This window comes from Desmodus rotundus, chromosome 10 (assembly GCF_022682495.2).
Source record: "Desmodus rotundus isolate HL8 chromosome 10, HLdesRot8A.1, whole genome shotgun sequence".
NCBI classification, from domain to species: domain Eukaryota; kingdom Metazoa; phylum Chordata; class Mammalia; order Chiroptera; family Phyllostomidae; genus Desmodus; species Desmodus rotundus.
The window spans coordinates 45,661,354-45,675,567 of NC_071396.1; the positions used below are offsets into that span (position 1 = coordinate 45,661,354).

General features: G+C 53.3%; 1 protein-coding gene across 1 annotated transcript in view; it reads right to left on the minus strand.

Annotated features, from left to right (window-relative positions):
* FSTL4 (follistatin like 4) overlaps positions 1 to 14,214 on the minus strand; it is a 331,311-nt gene that overhangs the window by 7,567 nt on the left and 309,530 nt on the right. The window contains exons 10-14 of the mRNA XM_053912698.1: positions 14,076 to 14,210; positions 13,127 to 13,153; positions 10,066 to 10,184; positions 6,214 to 6,363; positions 4,624 to 4,731 (exon numbers count right to left, since the gene is read on the minus strand). Of these exons, the coding sequence (XP_053768673.1) occupies positions 4,624 to 4,731; positions 6,214 to 6,363; positions 10,066 to 10,184; positions 13,127 to 13,153; positions 14,076 to 14,210 (539 nt within the window). The remainder of the gene's footprint in view (positions 1 to 4,623; positions 4,732 to 6,213; positions 6,364 to 10,065; positions 10,185 to 13,126; positions 13,154 to 14,075; positions 14,211 to 14,214) is intronic.

Consider the following 14,214-nt stretch of genomic DNA (forward strand, 5'->3'; position numbering starts at 1 on the left):
CCAACTTCTTTAGGACTCTGAGCTTCCTGGACTTCCTGGAAGTCTATTTCCTTTTTTGCCAGATTGGGGAAGTTCTTCATTATTTTTTCAAATAAGTTTTCAATTTCTTGCTCTTCCTCTTTTCCTTCTGGCACCCCTATGATTCGGATGTTGGAACATTTAAAGCTGTCCTGGAGGTTCCTAAGCCTCTCCTCATTTTTTTGAATTCTTGGTTCTTCATTCTGTTTTGGTTGAATGTTTTTTTTCTTCCTTTTGCTCCACACCATTGATTTAAGTGCTGGTTTCCTTCCCGTCACTGTTAGTTCCCTGTAGATTTTTCTTTATCTTCCATAACACAACCTTCATTGCTGCCTGGGTCTTTTTTTATGCTGTTGAAGTACCTACCCAGTGAGTTCCTGGAGCATCCTGATTACCAGTGTTTTGAACTGTGCATTTGATAGGTTGGCCATCTCTTTGTTGCTTAGTTGTATTTTTTCTGGATCTTTGATCTATTCTTTCATTTGGGCCATTTTTTTTTTTCATTTCCTCATGCCTGTTCTATAGAAAGGTGTGGGGCCTTGGGTATTCACCAGGGCGGGGGAGGGTCCGAGAGGGAACGGTGCCACTTGCTCTGCTCTCTGACAGCTTTCAGTCACTCCCTACACTACCCACAATCAAATTGGGCCCTTCTGGTGCTGCTTCCCAGATGGGTGGGCTTGTGCACACTCTAGGCCCCTGTGGGTCTCTCCAATGACCTCTCCTGTGAGGCTGAGAGTTCCCCCCACTGCCGCCTCAACCCCCACAGGTGTTTTCAGTCAGAGGTTTGAGGCTTTATTTACCTGCGCTGGAGCCCTGGGTTGTGTGGTCTGTCTTGCTCCCGAGTTGTTCCTCCCAGGTCATCTGCATGTGAATGTGGGACCACCTGCTCCATAAGCCACTGTCTCTCCTTGAGCCCTCTCTGCCCAGCTGCCCGTCTCCACCCCTCCTACCAGTCTGGGTGAGTGTTTCTTCTTTAACTCCTTGGTTGTCGGACTTCCATACAGTTCGGTTTTCTGGCCGTTCTGGTTGTTTTTTGTTTTTAAATTTGTTGTTGTCCTTCTTTTGGTTGTGCGAGGAGGCACAGTGTGTCTACCTGTTACCTCCATCTTGGCTGGAAGTCTGATCATCCATTTCTAATAGGTTTTAAACTTTGCTGCCCCAGAACTGCAATGTAGTATTTATTTTACAATTATTTCATTCTCCTGTGTCTGTGGTCATATCCCTCCCTCATTCTTCCTTGTGTCTATTTTTGTTATTTTTGCTTTATCAGGTATGAGAAGGATTTATCTCTCTGTTTGTTCCCTTATTATTTTCTTTCTATTAATTTCAGTGTTTTTATTCTTATCAGTCACTTTGTTCTTTTTCTAATTTCTTAACACAAATACATCCTTTGTGGGCTTTTAAGGCACAAATATTCCTTGTGTATAACCTTTCTGTCTCCCATAGGTTTTGATGTGGAATGTTCTCTATTCCATTGCTTTGAGATTGTTTATAATTTCCCGTTTAATTTCCTCTTTGATCTAATAATGATCTAGGAGTGCTTTCTTATTAGGTCACATTTTAATTACTTCTAATTATCAGATAATGTAGCCTATAACATGCAAAATTTGTAAATATTTTCTTTGTGATTACTGGTACAGTTATCTATATGTGAACATATGAAAAACTATTTGGCAGATGAAAGGTTTCCTATATATTAATTAAACCAAGTTCCTTATTCATATTATTCAATTTTCCCATGCCATTATTCTGTCTTGTTGGTATGTACAATTGACCGTATTTTGCCATGTATAATGCACACTTTTTTGTCCACATTTTTGCGGGAAAAATAAGGATGCACATTATACGGGTATAATGATTACATACCATGGCTCTGATAATCCTGTGTATGATGCGCACCAAAATGTGGGTGGGCAACAGACACGGCACAATACCGGTGAGCGCGATTTACAATAAGTCCCCTTGTATTTTTAACTGCTCTTGTTTCATGTGCATAGCTGTCATGTTGTTGGGCGTCTGCTGGCTGGCTGGTGTCACGCATGTCTCTGTATGCTGGTGAGCGCTTTGAACCTTTAGCTCTGCCTTGTGTGATGTCAGTGTCACCACCTGCACATATAGTGCCCCCTTCATCACTATTTCTGCCCCTTTAAATTAAATCTCTTATTACAATGCTATGTGTTTCTCGTAAACAAGTTATAGTTTTCTTTCCTTCATTTTAAAAAAATATTTATTTTTAGAGAGAGGGGAAGGGAGGGAGAGAAGTATCAATGTGTGGTTGCCTCTCACGCACCCCCCACTGGGGAGCTGGCCTGCTACCCAGGCATGTGCCCTGACTGGGAATTGAACTGGTGACCTTTGGTTTGCAGCCCATGCTCAATCCACTGAGCCACACCAGCCAGGCTGCCTTCATTTTTTAAAAAAGAATGATCAATCTGATCATCTCTGCCTTCAACAGGAGAATTCAGTTTGTCTCGTTTGGACTGAGATGCTCAGTGCTAAGCTGATGATTTCAAACATTCTCTATATCCTCTCCTATCCCAATAGGATGGCATTTTTTGAGTATTACTTCCGCCTCGTCCCCCCACTCTGTACTCTGTTTTCCTGACATCCTTTTTTGTAGTTCTGTCCTGTATCAGGATTTCTCCTTCAGTGTGTCTCTGCTAATTCAAAGGCCCTTATTTAGCACTTATTGTACATTTCTAGGTAGTGTCTCCTCATCCATCTTACTTTTCATTTTACACCTTCCTCTCCAGGTTCCTTATGTACGACCGTCTCGTCTCTATCGTTCTCCGTCTTGACGTCTCTGATCTGGCTCCTCACACAGGCTCCTCAGGTGGCCCCCTCGAGCGATGTGCTCTCTGGATTCTCGCACATCCTTCTGTCTTTGTCCTGACAGGTAGACGATCTCTTGGTGTGGGGTATAGGGTTCTTGGACGTCACCCCTTTCATCTAAGTAGTGTGTCCATGTGTCTCCACGGTTTTCCAGCTCCTGTTGCAGCCGCGCCGCCCAAGGCCCACGGGACTGTCGTTTCTTCTGCAGGTCACTGCGTCCTTCTGCCTTGTAAGGCTTCCCCTCTATTCTTTTACCAACAAGGGCAGAGGTGTGTCATTTCTCAGCAGTTTAGCTTGGAAGTTGTAGATCCTTTTCAATCTACATGATTATATTTTGTAACTTGGTAATTTTACTCCAAATTTATTTAATGTTGGACTCCATTCCAGCTGTTTCCTTCTCTCTTTCTAAGCTTCTGTTGAACTTCTGAGACATCAAGTCTCAATCTCTTCATATATTTGGTCTGGGATTTGAGATTTTCTTGTTCTTTATCTTTCAGGCAGCTATTTGGGTCTCGATAGAAACTGTGCATTTCTGAAGTTATCTACTGCAATTGGAAATTAGAGAATCATTTTTGTTTATTCTTAGTTCTGGAAGAATCGTTGGTGGCTGCTCCCCTCAAGTTCCCATAAGCACTTTCTTAGAGCTGCCGGGGGACCGATGATAATACTTTCTGTAGGGTTAGCCTCTATTCTCATCGACCTTTGTCCTGGCTGTTAGGTCCTCTAATGGGTTGTTATTATTTGTCATCGGCTCACAGGGGCTCAAGACTGGTTGATGAACCCATCGAGTGACAATAGGCTCAGTTTATAGGAGGTGATGTCACGTCCTTCCCCTGGTGCCACCAAGGAAGGCAGGCCAGTGGCCAGTCCCCGGGAGGAAGCCTCTCGAGACCCAGGTGTCCCTGGCCTCTCACCAGTCCTGGGAACAGGGCGAACTTGGCTCCATCTGCAGCCCCTCTCAGCTGGGGTTCTGAGAGAGAACTAAACCCTCACGCCCGAGACATCCATTGTATGTAATGAATTAACTTTTCTGTGCATCTAGGATGGTTCTGTGCACCATTTTGGGGGAGAATTGAGACAACAGGTATGCCAATCACTATTTGTAGAGCTGAATCCTCTCACGCGTCTTTGATGAGAAAGGCTAAACCGGGCACACGCAGCACAGGGGAGCTGTGGATCTTCCCTGGCTGGCAGAGGGAGGAATCCCACAGATCTCTGGGCCCACGCTCTTCCCGGGAGGTGGTCACGCAGCTGCAGGTCGGGGCTGCAGAGTCTGCTGCCGGGGTTGGACCACAGGCAGGTCACCCAGCTTTTCTGAGCCCCAGCCCACTGGAAGCACACCGGAAACACACTTCTGCTAATGGGCACAATTGCTGCTGCTGCTTTTCCTCCCCCTTCCTTCCTGGCCGGGATCCAGTGCTTGCTTTGGCTCTAGTTCTCTAGCGCACCCAGCTGAAGGCAAAGAGAGGTGGCTTCCCTTCTTCCTGCCTGCACCCCTCACTGATGCTTGACCCCAGGAGCCTCGTTCTGGTCCTGGCAACATCAGCATCCTACCCACCGTCACTCTTACTGTCTCCAGCAACAGGCCTTGCTGGTGACACCCTGTCAGTCGCCTGTGAGGGGTGGCGACCTGTGGCTGTTTCTACTCTCTCCTCCAGCCTTTATGGGCAAGTTTTGGATAGATGTGGTTGGTCACTAGGGAAGTGGGAGGGAATTAAACAAGGAGAGAGGCTATTCCTGTTGGGTAGGGGCCACCTCCTGTGTTCAACGTACCTGGAGGCTTGGCTGGGACTTGTGCACATCCCCCCAGCTCAGGACCCACACTTGGTCATGTGACTTGTCATAGGACAGCTTGGCTGGCAGAGGGTCCACACCTATGGACTTGAAAAAAAATAATGACCAGTTGGTCGTGGTTGTTGTAGAGGCTGCCACAGTGGTCCTTTCTGGGCTCTGTGCACGTGGCCATCACCCCTGGGTGGGTGGAAGGCCAGGCCAGCAGCCTTTCCAGTGAGCCTGTTTGGGAACCCAGTGCAAAAGCCTCCCTTCCGGGTTTGTCTTCGGAGGCATAACATTGGTTGTCAGTAATTTACCCCTTTTAAAAACTCGTGTGTTTTACTTAAAGAAGAGACCCAGAGCATCTTGGCAAAAGCCCAAATATTCCATTCAGGAGCCATCTGAGGACCTTCCCACCCCACCCCCTGGAATCCTTTGGGCCCCTAAACCCTCCATGTCCTTCCCCGGGCTGCTCTGTGTCCTGGACACTGGCCTTCCCCCTGGGTCATCAGCGCCTCCCTCTGAGCTCATGCATTATCACTTCATCTTTGCACATGGCCTCTTTCCTGCACATCCTTCAGCGGCAGCTTCTGGGGCTCAGACTATAGTGCCAGGCAGACGCTTTTCGTTGCTGAAACTCTGCGGTCCCCTGAGGATGGAGCGTCCCCTGTGGCCTGTCAAATGGAGACCTTTCTCTCTTCTGCATATAATGTAGTTTCATAAGTTCTAAAACACTGTTCTGTGACACTCTCGCCACTGGCCTGTGACCCCTGCTGCTCTTGCCATCGGCTAACGTCCTAGCCACTCCCCGTGTTCGCTCGTGACACGGGCACACGGCTGCCTGCCTTCTCTACCAGGCACTTGTTTTCGGGTTTGGTGCCTCCGAACCCACACGGTGGCTCACCCGAAGCCCTGCGTTCTCACGTCCTCCTTGGTTCCAAGGGTCTTTCCTTCCTGCGCACTTCAGCCACCATAACCAGACCTTGTCTACAATTTCTGAAGTTTCGGTCTCAGCTACCCAGACTCCAGCTTTTCTGACATTGGGGGAGAAGGCTCTGTGGGTCAAAGCTTTTTGAAAGAACCGTCTGTGGAGTCCCCGAGCCTTCCTTTCCTCCTTCCCACCAAGTTTCTGTCTTCGTCTCTCCACCGACCCGTTCTGGCCCTTTGGGTCCGATTCCTTTAAGTGACCTTTAAGTGACGACGTGCTCCCACCTTGACCTCGCTTCTGTCTATACTACCCCCCCCCCCCCCCTCCCGAGGGGTTCTTCGTTCGGGTCTCTGGATTTCTCTGGATTTTCGTTCACAGGGTGGTGATGCCCTCAAAGACGTCTCTGGCTTAGACCTCTCCTTTGTCTAACCGCTTACTCGATATGTATATATAATATGTCTCACATTTCAAGCACCTAGAACAGTGCTTGGTGTCTAGCAGGCGGTCAGAACCTGCTGCACCGCTGCACAGGCGTCTCCTTGGCTCTCCCCTCCAACCTGACCACCCCTTCAGCAGCCGGGGGGCGGGCGCAGAAGGCAAAGAAGAACTGGGCAGGCTGTGCCCCTGGACCGAAGTCCCCTCACCCCCTCAGACAGACGTACCTGCAGGACTTTCTGGGCTTGCACGTCGACCACGAGCACTCTGCCCAGGGCCGGCTGGGCCGCATAGATGTACCGGTGCCTGACGTTCACTGCCGACGCCCACTGGCATGGCCGGGTGGCACCGCCTTCCCCTTGGGGACAGATTTCTTCCTGTAAAGGAGACAGGCTGCTGTGTAGAACTTCTCGACCCTCCACTCCCCCCGACATCTCACGAGCCCCTGTCCCCTGACCCTCCTCTGCCCTTTCCTGCTGCACTTAGACTCCTTTAGGTTCACAGCACGTGGCACACAACCCTCCTCCCCACCAACTGTTCCCCTAACGTTCCTCCACCTTCCCCGCCTCCCACGGCTCCAGAGGCTGCAACGCCCTGGGCGGCCCCCTCCACCAGCACCACCACGCTCATGTGCTCCTTTCTCTCGGTCCTCGACTCCATCATTTAAAAAGCTGCTATTCATGGCCAGACTTCCGAGGGAATTCCCTACATTTTTTCTCTGTTTCCTCACCTCTCACATGCTCCTTCCCCCTCCGGCTTTCATCCTCACCACGGAGCTAGTGGCGCTTTCCCCATGGCCGGTGCGGACTCCTCCGCTCTTAGGTTAGCCCCCCGCCATCATTCTGCCTGACCTGGGGCCTCGCCTGACACTGTGTTGACTGACCCTCGGTTCTTCGCCCGCCATGCTACCTCCCCCAGTGGCTGACCCTTGTCTGTGGCTGGAAGCTGCAGTTCTCTCCTGAATGACTCCTGTTCTCTAAAATCACTCCCTTTGTTCACCTTGCCCAACCAAGGGCTGTAATGACAACCTATGTGCTTACAACTCCCAAATGTACATCCGCAGCTCAGGCCTCTTCCCTCAACTCCAGACGTACCCGGCCAACTGCGTAGCTCGACTTGATTGTTTAATCAGAGACATACGTCCAAAACCAACTCTCAATTTTACCATCCAGTCCTGCTCATTCCATTAAAGAAAATGGCAGCTCGCTCCATTGCTTTACTTCCTTAGACCAAAAGCGATGAGGCTTCCTTTTCTCCCCATGCCCTCCCTTCTCACTCAACACATCAAAAGCCATTTCAGCTTTACCTTCCAACGATATCAGCTGCTCCTCACCACTTCCCCTTCTGTCAGCTTGGCTCAGGCCCCATTACATTGCAGAGTCACTGCTCAGCGCCCTTGACTCCACCCTGCCCCCGCCCCCTGCCCGGACCTGCCCTGCACACACAAACCACAGGGACCTCCGTGAAAGCCAAGGCTGGTGATTATTCCTCTTCTCAGCAACTTCCTTTCTTGCTCAGGAGAAGAGCCTAGTCTTTCCTGAAGCTTACAAGGCCCTGTGCACTCCCTTGCCCACCCTCCTCCACACACATGGCCTGCTTGTGCTCCCTCTGTCGTGCCGCCCTCCTGCACCCGGGCCTTTGCACTGGCTGTTCCCTGTTCCAGGGATGCTCTTCCCCAGACATATCCGCGGTTTATTCCCTCGTGTTCTTCAGGTCTCTGTCATCACATGGGTGGATCCTCATAGTAACCCCCACTTGCCTGTGAGCAAACTGGGGCTTAGAGGGGCTTAGTAAGTTTTCTAAAGCCGCCAAGCCTGCTGAGGGACAGAGGTGGGATCTGAACCCAGGTCTGCCTGGCCCCCAAAGCCTGTGCCCTTCTCAGCTAATTGTGCAGCTTCCCACTGAGCACGGTGCCCATCAGCTCCAGCAGAGAGGCAGAGGGAGGGTGCACCGACCTCCTATTCACCCGGCACCGTGGGCAGAGGGTCGTTCCACTGTGACCCTCCGGTGGGGTGTTTGGAGATTTTCTCAGTGAGAAAACTGTTATTTGGGGTTGTTCCGCAGCTCACTGTGGTCTCATGTTGCTTGTCATGCCTTAGGAGCTCTCTTGCTGCGTCTTGTTCTAGCTTCTTCGGGAAACTGAGCCCTGGTTAGGACTGGAGAGGTTCTCCCCACACTACAGGGAAGGGTATGGCCAAAGTGATGGGGAGCCATTATTTACACGTAACTGCTGGTGATGAACTAGGGCAGCACCTTCGAGATCAACTCAGGGCGGTTACACGGAGGGAAAATTCATCAGAGGTGACATGTTAAAATAATTAATTTAAATGAAATAGCCTGGAAAGCAGCTGTTCTCAAGCTGTGCGTGTGAGAAATGCCACAGCCTGAGATGCACCTGCAGCTGGCGACGCGATGCGGCTGACCTGTTTGAGGAACTCGCCGGGGCTCCCAGCCTGCCACTGCTCCCCACTGCCCCCTGGTGCGTTCACCATGTGGGGGCTGTGAGACGACTCTCGGGTCCACGCCATAGCTCTACCCTCAGGTAGCTAGGGACTAGGAGGCGGGCCAGACCTCCTGGTAGAAACCACCGACACGAGGTCGAGAGGGATACCAGCAGGAGGGACAGTGTCCTAGGTGGGGCTGGCTGGGGCAGCACCGCCCTGGGGGTCCTCCCGACAGCTGGGCCTTGAGGGCTGCCAGGGCTTTCCTGGGTCTGCCACCAGCGGCCATCCTTCCGCCCCGCGACACTGCCACTTCCTGCCGGCCCCCTATTTTGCTCAGAGCACCTCGGACGCTCTGGGCAGTGTTTCCTGCTGTCACCCGGAGTTCCCTGAGGGCCCCCGAGGACCTGCAAGCTTGTCTCCTCTCTTGACGGGTTGAACATCCGCTTCTTTTTGGAAACTTGGGCTTCCTTGTGTCTGTGACCCATGTTGTCCAGGCTTCCTTAAAGCTACTTCTTTTGCCTGTCAGAGAGCCCAGGCCTCTCCAGCTCACCATGGCCTTCCCCCCGCCCCTCCACTGCTTTCTGGATGATTCTATGCATGAGTCCCATGGGCACCTCAAACTCAGTGCATCATAGGCCAGCCTCATCTGCTTGTCAGGAGCCTACAGTTCTGCTCCTGGGTCCCCAGCACCCGACCTGGCCAGTGGCACTAGCCTGGTAGAATGTTAGAGAATGAACAGAGTCCCCCACCCCCAGCTTGCTCCTCTCCTGTGTGAAGGGCACTTTCCTTCCGCTAGCAAGACTCTGGTTTATCCTCAGGTTCCCTGTTGATTCACCTCTAAAATCTACCTGGTTCTCCCCGTTCCCTCGGCCACTGGCCAAACCAGGACACCACCCTCGCACCTGGATAATTACAGCTCCCTCTGTGCTCCTGGGCCGGCCCGCCGATCACCGCCCTCAGTGGGCCTGCCCACGTTCTGGGGCAACCTGCTCATGGCCATCCTTCATGGGAAGCCCGTCAGGGGTTCCCCGGGCTTTAGGACACCAGAGGAACTCCTCACCTTCGACCCTTAGCAATTGTCCTAATCTCAGGCCCTTCCCACATCCACGCTTCCCTCTAGACACACAGAGGACTTCTGTTCCTGGGACAGGACACGTTTAATGTCTCTCCTCTCCACGTGCACGGCATTTCTTCCAGAAATCCATCCCAGCTCCTACTCATTCTTCAAAACTGAGCCCAGGGAGCACGTATCCCAGGAGCCTGCTCTGATTCTTCCTCCCAGGCCTGGAGACGCCCCGCCCCTCCATTCCCAGGGCAGCTGGCACACCCTTCCAACAGCGCCTTCGGGCAGCCGTCCACAGTGCTGTCCCGATCGTCTGCCTCTGAACTTGGGAAGGCCAGGAACCCATCCGCATGCCCTGGGCCTCACCTCGGGCTCAGTGCGTGGAAGCGGATGAAGGAATGAGCGTGTCAGTGCTCAGCCTCAGGTGTTCCTTTCTGGGCCTCGGGACAAACCTGGAACCACACCATGTATAGCAGATGGAACTTAAGAACTGAACGGCCTGCGTGGTGGGAGAGTGACTTTCACATTCTGTCTGCCTGCGATGTGGAGGAGCCCTGGGCGCGGACACTTACGTAGCTCGTGACGATCTTCTCCGTGGGTTTGAGGTGCCTCTGGATCTCACAGTCCCCGGGGTGCAGGATGACAATGCCGTCGTCGGAGAAGACGTAGAACACATTCCCCACACTGAGGCCTGGGAGGAGCAAACACAGCCACGGTTGCCAACCTCCTAGCGGCCGCCCCCGGGGGGTGGAGGGTGACGTACCACAGCGGGCACACACGGAACCGCGGATCGAGTGCATCTGGTGCGGCCCCAAGGGCAAGTCCTGGTCGAGGTGGGGCAGGGTGTGTGGGGTGCACGGGGAGAAGGTGCCCCGAGGGCAGTCAATCAGTGAAGCACGTGGAGGGGTCTGCAGTCCCCAGGTGCCCACCCAGACATGCACCTGGGTCGACTACGGCTGGCCACCAACCCGAGTTTTCAAGTAAACGACAGCTTTGGCTTTGACCTATATTTGACCTTTCCTGTTCTGAAAGGCGAAGCTTCCCTTGGTCATTCATTGTCCACTACATTCAGAACGGATCAGAGGGAGCCCAAAAGGCAAAGGCTCCACTGGCTCCAAACTCTGCCCCAGCAGGGTCTCTGTGGCAGCTCTGCACCAGGTGACAGCCCACCACCTGGTCGTGCCTGCCTGCCCAGCCCTCCCCCAGCCAGGGCTGGGCCGTGTGGGAAGAAAAGGCCGGGGACCACCAGCTAGTTCAGCCTCCTTATTTTAAAGACAAAGAGACTGAGGTCCAAGGAGGCCATCTGCCTTTGTGCCAGAGCTGGGCTTCGTCCCCTCACAAAAGGCCAACCTGGCACCAAGATGGGCAAGGTTGGAGTTCTTCCTCCCGCTCTCTCACCCCCCTTCATTTCTTTTGAAGGTAAAACAATAAAAAGTTTCCTATGAATTCTAAGAGAATGGAATATATTAAATAAATACACAGAACACCCTTTCCTAGCACGCAGAGAAAACCAGTGCCTTGCTGTAATTGATTGCGTACATTTTTAGGGAGGTGGCACACAGACAGGCAGATAGGAGCCACCATTCCATTTGCTCCCAGTGCCTCTGCAGGCCCCTGCTGACGGCACCGGTGTCTGCGGCTCCTAGTGGGACGGAGGCCACTGCCCCCGTGACGTGACACAGCCTCAACTGACTCTGGTTCTGTGCGGAGAGGGGCTCCGGGCGGCAGGGCCCCTGCCAGGGGATGAACAGCTTGACACCCACCTCTCAGAAGCTGGTATTTCCTGCCAGTCTCTGCATAGCTCCCGATGGGACCTGGGTGCTGGGCAGCCCGTCCCCAAGAGCCTGATGAAGCCGTCCACCCACGAGAGCCTCACATCAGCCCCCTGCAGGACCTCCGCTTCCATACACTCTCACCTGGCAAACCCCTCCCTCAAACCTAGGTGCCCCAGCGGCGCAAAGCCCTTGCACAACTACAGGCCCCAGGAACAGCCTCCTGGGGCTTCTCAGAAAATCGATGACTGGAAGCACCAACGTGAGATTGAAGGTCTAATAGGATCTCCGTGGGGTTTGCAGCTGTAGCTACGGTTCGGGCTGAGCACAGTGCCTGGCTCGCAGTTGGTTGTGGAACATGAGACTAGACAAATACTCCACAACAAACAAGCAACTTCCCAGGAGGCCTAGGCTCCTGATTCAGCCCCCTGGAAGGTTCTGTCTGAGCTCAGCTTCTCCTTAGGGGGCAGGAAGGAGCTTCCTTTGCTTCTGCTGGCTCTCATCAGCTCGTTTCTCCTGGAGGTGTGAGTGCTGGTGGCCCCCTGGCCTCTTTGTTTTTGCCTCAGCATTTCCCTGTCCCCAGGCCTTGAGTGTTGGCAGGGAAGGGTGCCAGCGGCTGGTTGCCCCAGGCGATGGGGTTTGTTCGCTTCTAGGTGGTCTGATGCTAGTGCAGCACCTGGCAGCCCTCAGGCAGCGAGGGTCCTAAGTGGGCCTCTAGCTGCATTTCACACGCCGCAGGGCCTTGGGCACCCTGTGGGTCCCTTTGTTGTAACCTCGCCTCAGCAAACACCACCTCTTAAAGAGAGAGAGGGAAAGCTGTGTGCATCGTGGCCTGGGAGCTAGGGCCCGGCGGCATCAAGGGACAACTGTCCATGCATAGCAACTGTTGCTGGGACTTGTTCTTCCCATGATTCCTGAAGCCTATTGGCAGCAATTCCCCACTTTTCCCGGCTGGGCCTTTGTTTCGCTTCCAGCCTTGCTGTGTAAGCCTCAGTGTCTGGTGGTGTCAGGAAGCTGTGCTGAGTGTGTGTGTGCGTGTACCAGACTGTGGGTAACACCACGCGACATTCTGGAGGTGAAATGAGCAGGGAAATATGCTGATTTTTAAAGAGGGGGATTTTTGTGCTTAACCCTGAAATCGCAGAGTGCCTTCTGCGGCTGCTCACAGTCCCCTCTGCCCCCCAGAGTGGGGACCACCTTACGGGCTGGACCTGGCTCTGGCGGAGGGTTCAGTGTTAGGGTGGGTGCACGCATGCACGTCACCCCAAGCGGTGACCCAGGCGCTCTAGGCAGCCCCCCTCCCCCGCCTTTTGAGCCTGCTGGTTTTGAAGCGCACGACATTGTCCGTGTTAGGCCATATTTGATGTACGACAATGGCAATTTTGTACAGTCCAACCTAGTGTCGAAATATTGTTTGATAAATGCAAATTTAAAAAGTGTGTTCAACATGTACACGTAAATATATATTTATAGGAATCATAGTAGCTTTTTTCTTCAGGATTTCCTCAGAGTACACACTAAACCCTAACACCAACATCAGCTACTGGGAAAGAAGCTTACGGCCCAGCTCCGACCGGGAACCCTGCTGAGTGTCCCCTTCAGGGAGGTTTCAGTCGGGTTGGAATGGAAACTTCCCATTGCTCAATTCCAATGCACGAGTGACCGCTAAAGATGCCCGTATGTTTTAAATCTGCTTCTCAGTGTGCACCACTGAGTTTGACATGGACCTCCCCCCACCATTCGATTTGGCATGTGAACCCCACTTGTGGGGACCGCTTGGCAGCTCGCGGAAAGGGGGCCCCTTCGGGAACTACAGACACACGTGGGCACAGGCATGCCACAGCACAAGTCGGCTCGGTACCTTCCTCGCGCCAGAGGATGTTTGCCACTGCAGCCGCGGAGAAGCGGGAGAGCGGAACCGATGAGGGAAGGAAAAAGAAGAAAGCGGCGTGAGAACCTTCTCTGCAGCGCTCAGTCCGTGAACACGTGCTGTCCAGCCCATGCTGCACCCGATCCCCACGCTCACCGTCCCCACCATCGACCTGGGGGCGCTGAGCACATGGACACATGCTCCCAGCCTGAGGACCCTTTCAATCCTGAAGGAACCCTTGAAATCAGGTCCAGGAGCACAGAAGCTAACGGGATTCCTCGCTTGCATGGATGACGCAGAGGGAGCGACAGCGCTCTCAGACCTGGCGGACGCCTGCCTGGAGGGCGCTGATTTTCAGCTGGGATCCTCCTGGTCTGAAACACTTCTCATTACCTCCCTGGCTGAAAAAGACTCAGCTCGGAGTCTTTGACCCACGGAATGAGACTGTGTCCAACCAATACCCACGTCCTTGAAACCACACCAGCAGACCCACTGCTGGAAGTGGTCACAAGGGAGAGCACCCTCAGCACACAGGTGGGCTATGACCCTTGGAGTAAAGGCAGGCGTGCACGGTCCAGTTCCTGGGCCACAGTGGGACAGCAGGACTGGGGGCGGACAGCATGAGAACTTCTGTAGGTGAGGGCAGAGGTTCCAGTTACGCAGAAAGTAGGAGGCAGAACTGGGGCCAGGACATGTGAGCTCCCTGGTGCTCCTAGGCTCTGCCTGCTGGCCAGAGAGCCCCTCTGTCTACGTTCCCACAGTCGTCTGGGTGGCCAGGCAAGGTCTGCTCCCCAGGTTTGAGCACAGAAGGACAAGAGTGTTACCCTGTCTTCAGGGGCTCGTGGTCGGCAGCTTTGGCCCTGTTCAGCTACTCCCCTCCCCGCCACGCAACACATCCCAGGCAGCTCAGTGCAGAGCTCAAAGGCAAGAGCGGACTCACGGGTCTTCCTCGCCGAGTCTTCAATGAAGAGTGAGGAGATGTCTTCATCCACGCCCACTTCGTTTTTGGCAATGCAGGTGTACGCCCCTGTGTCCTCATACCGAACGCTGCCGATGTGGAGCTCGCTCCCGTTGGCTGC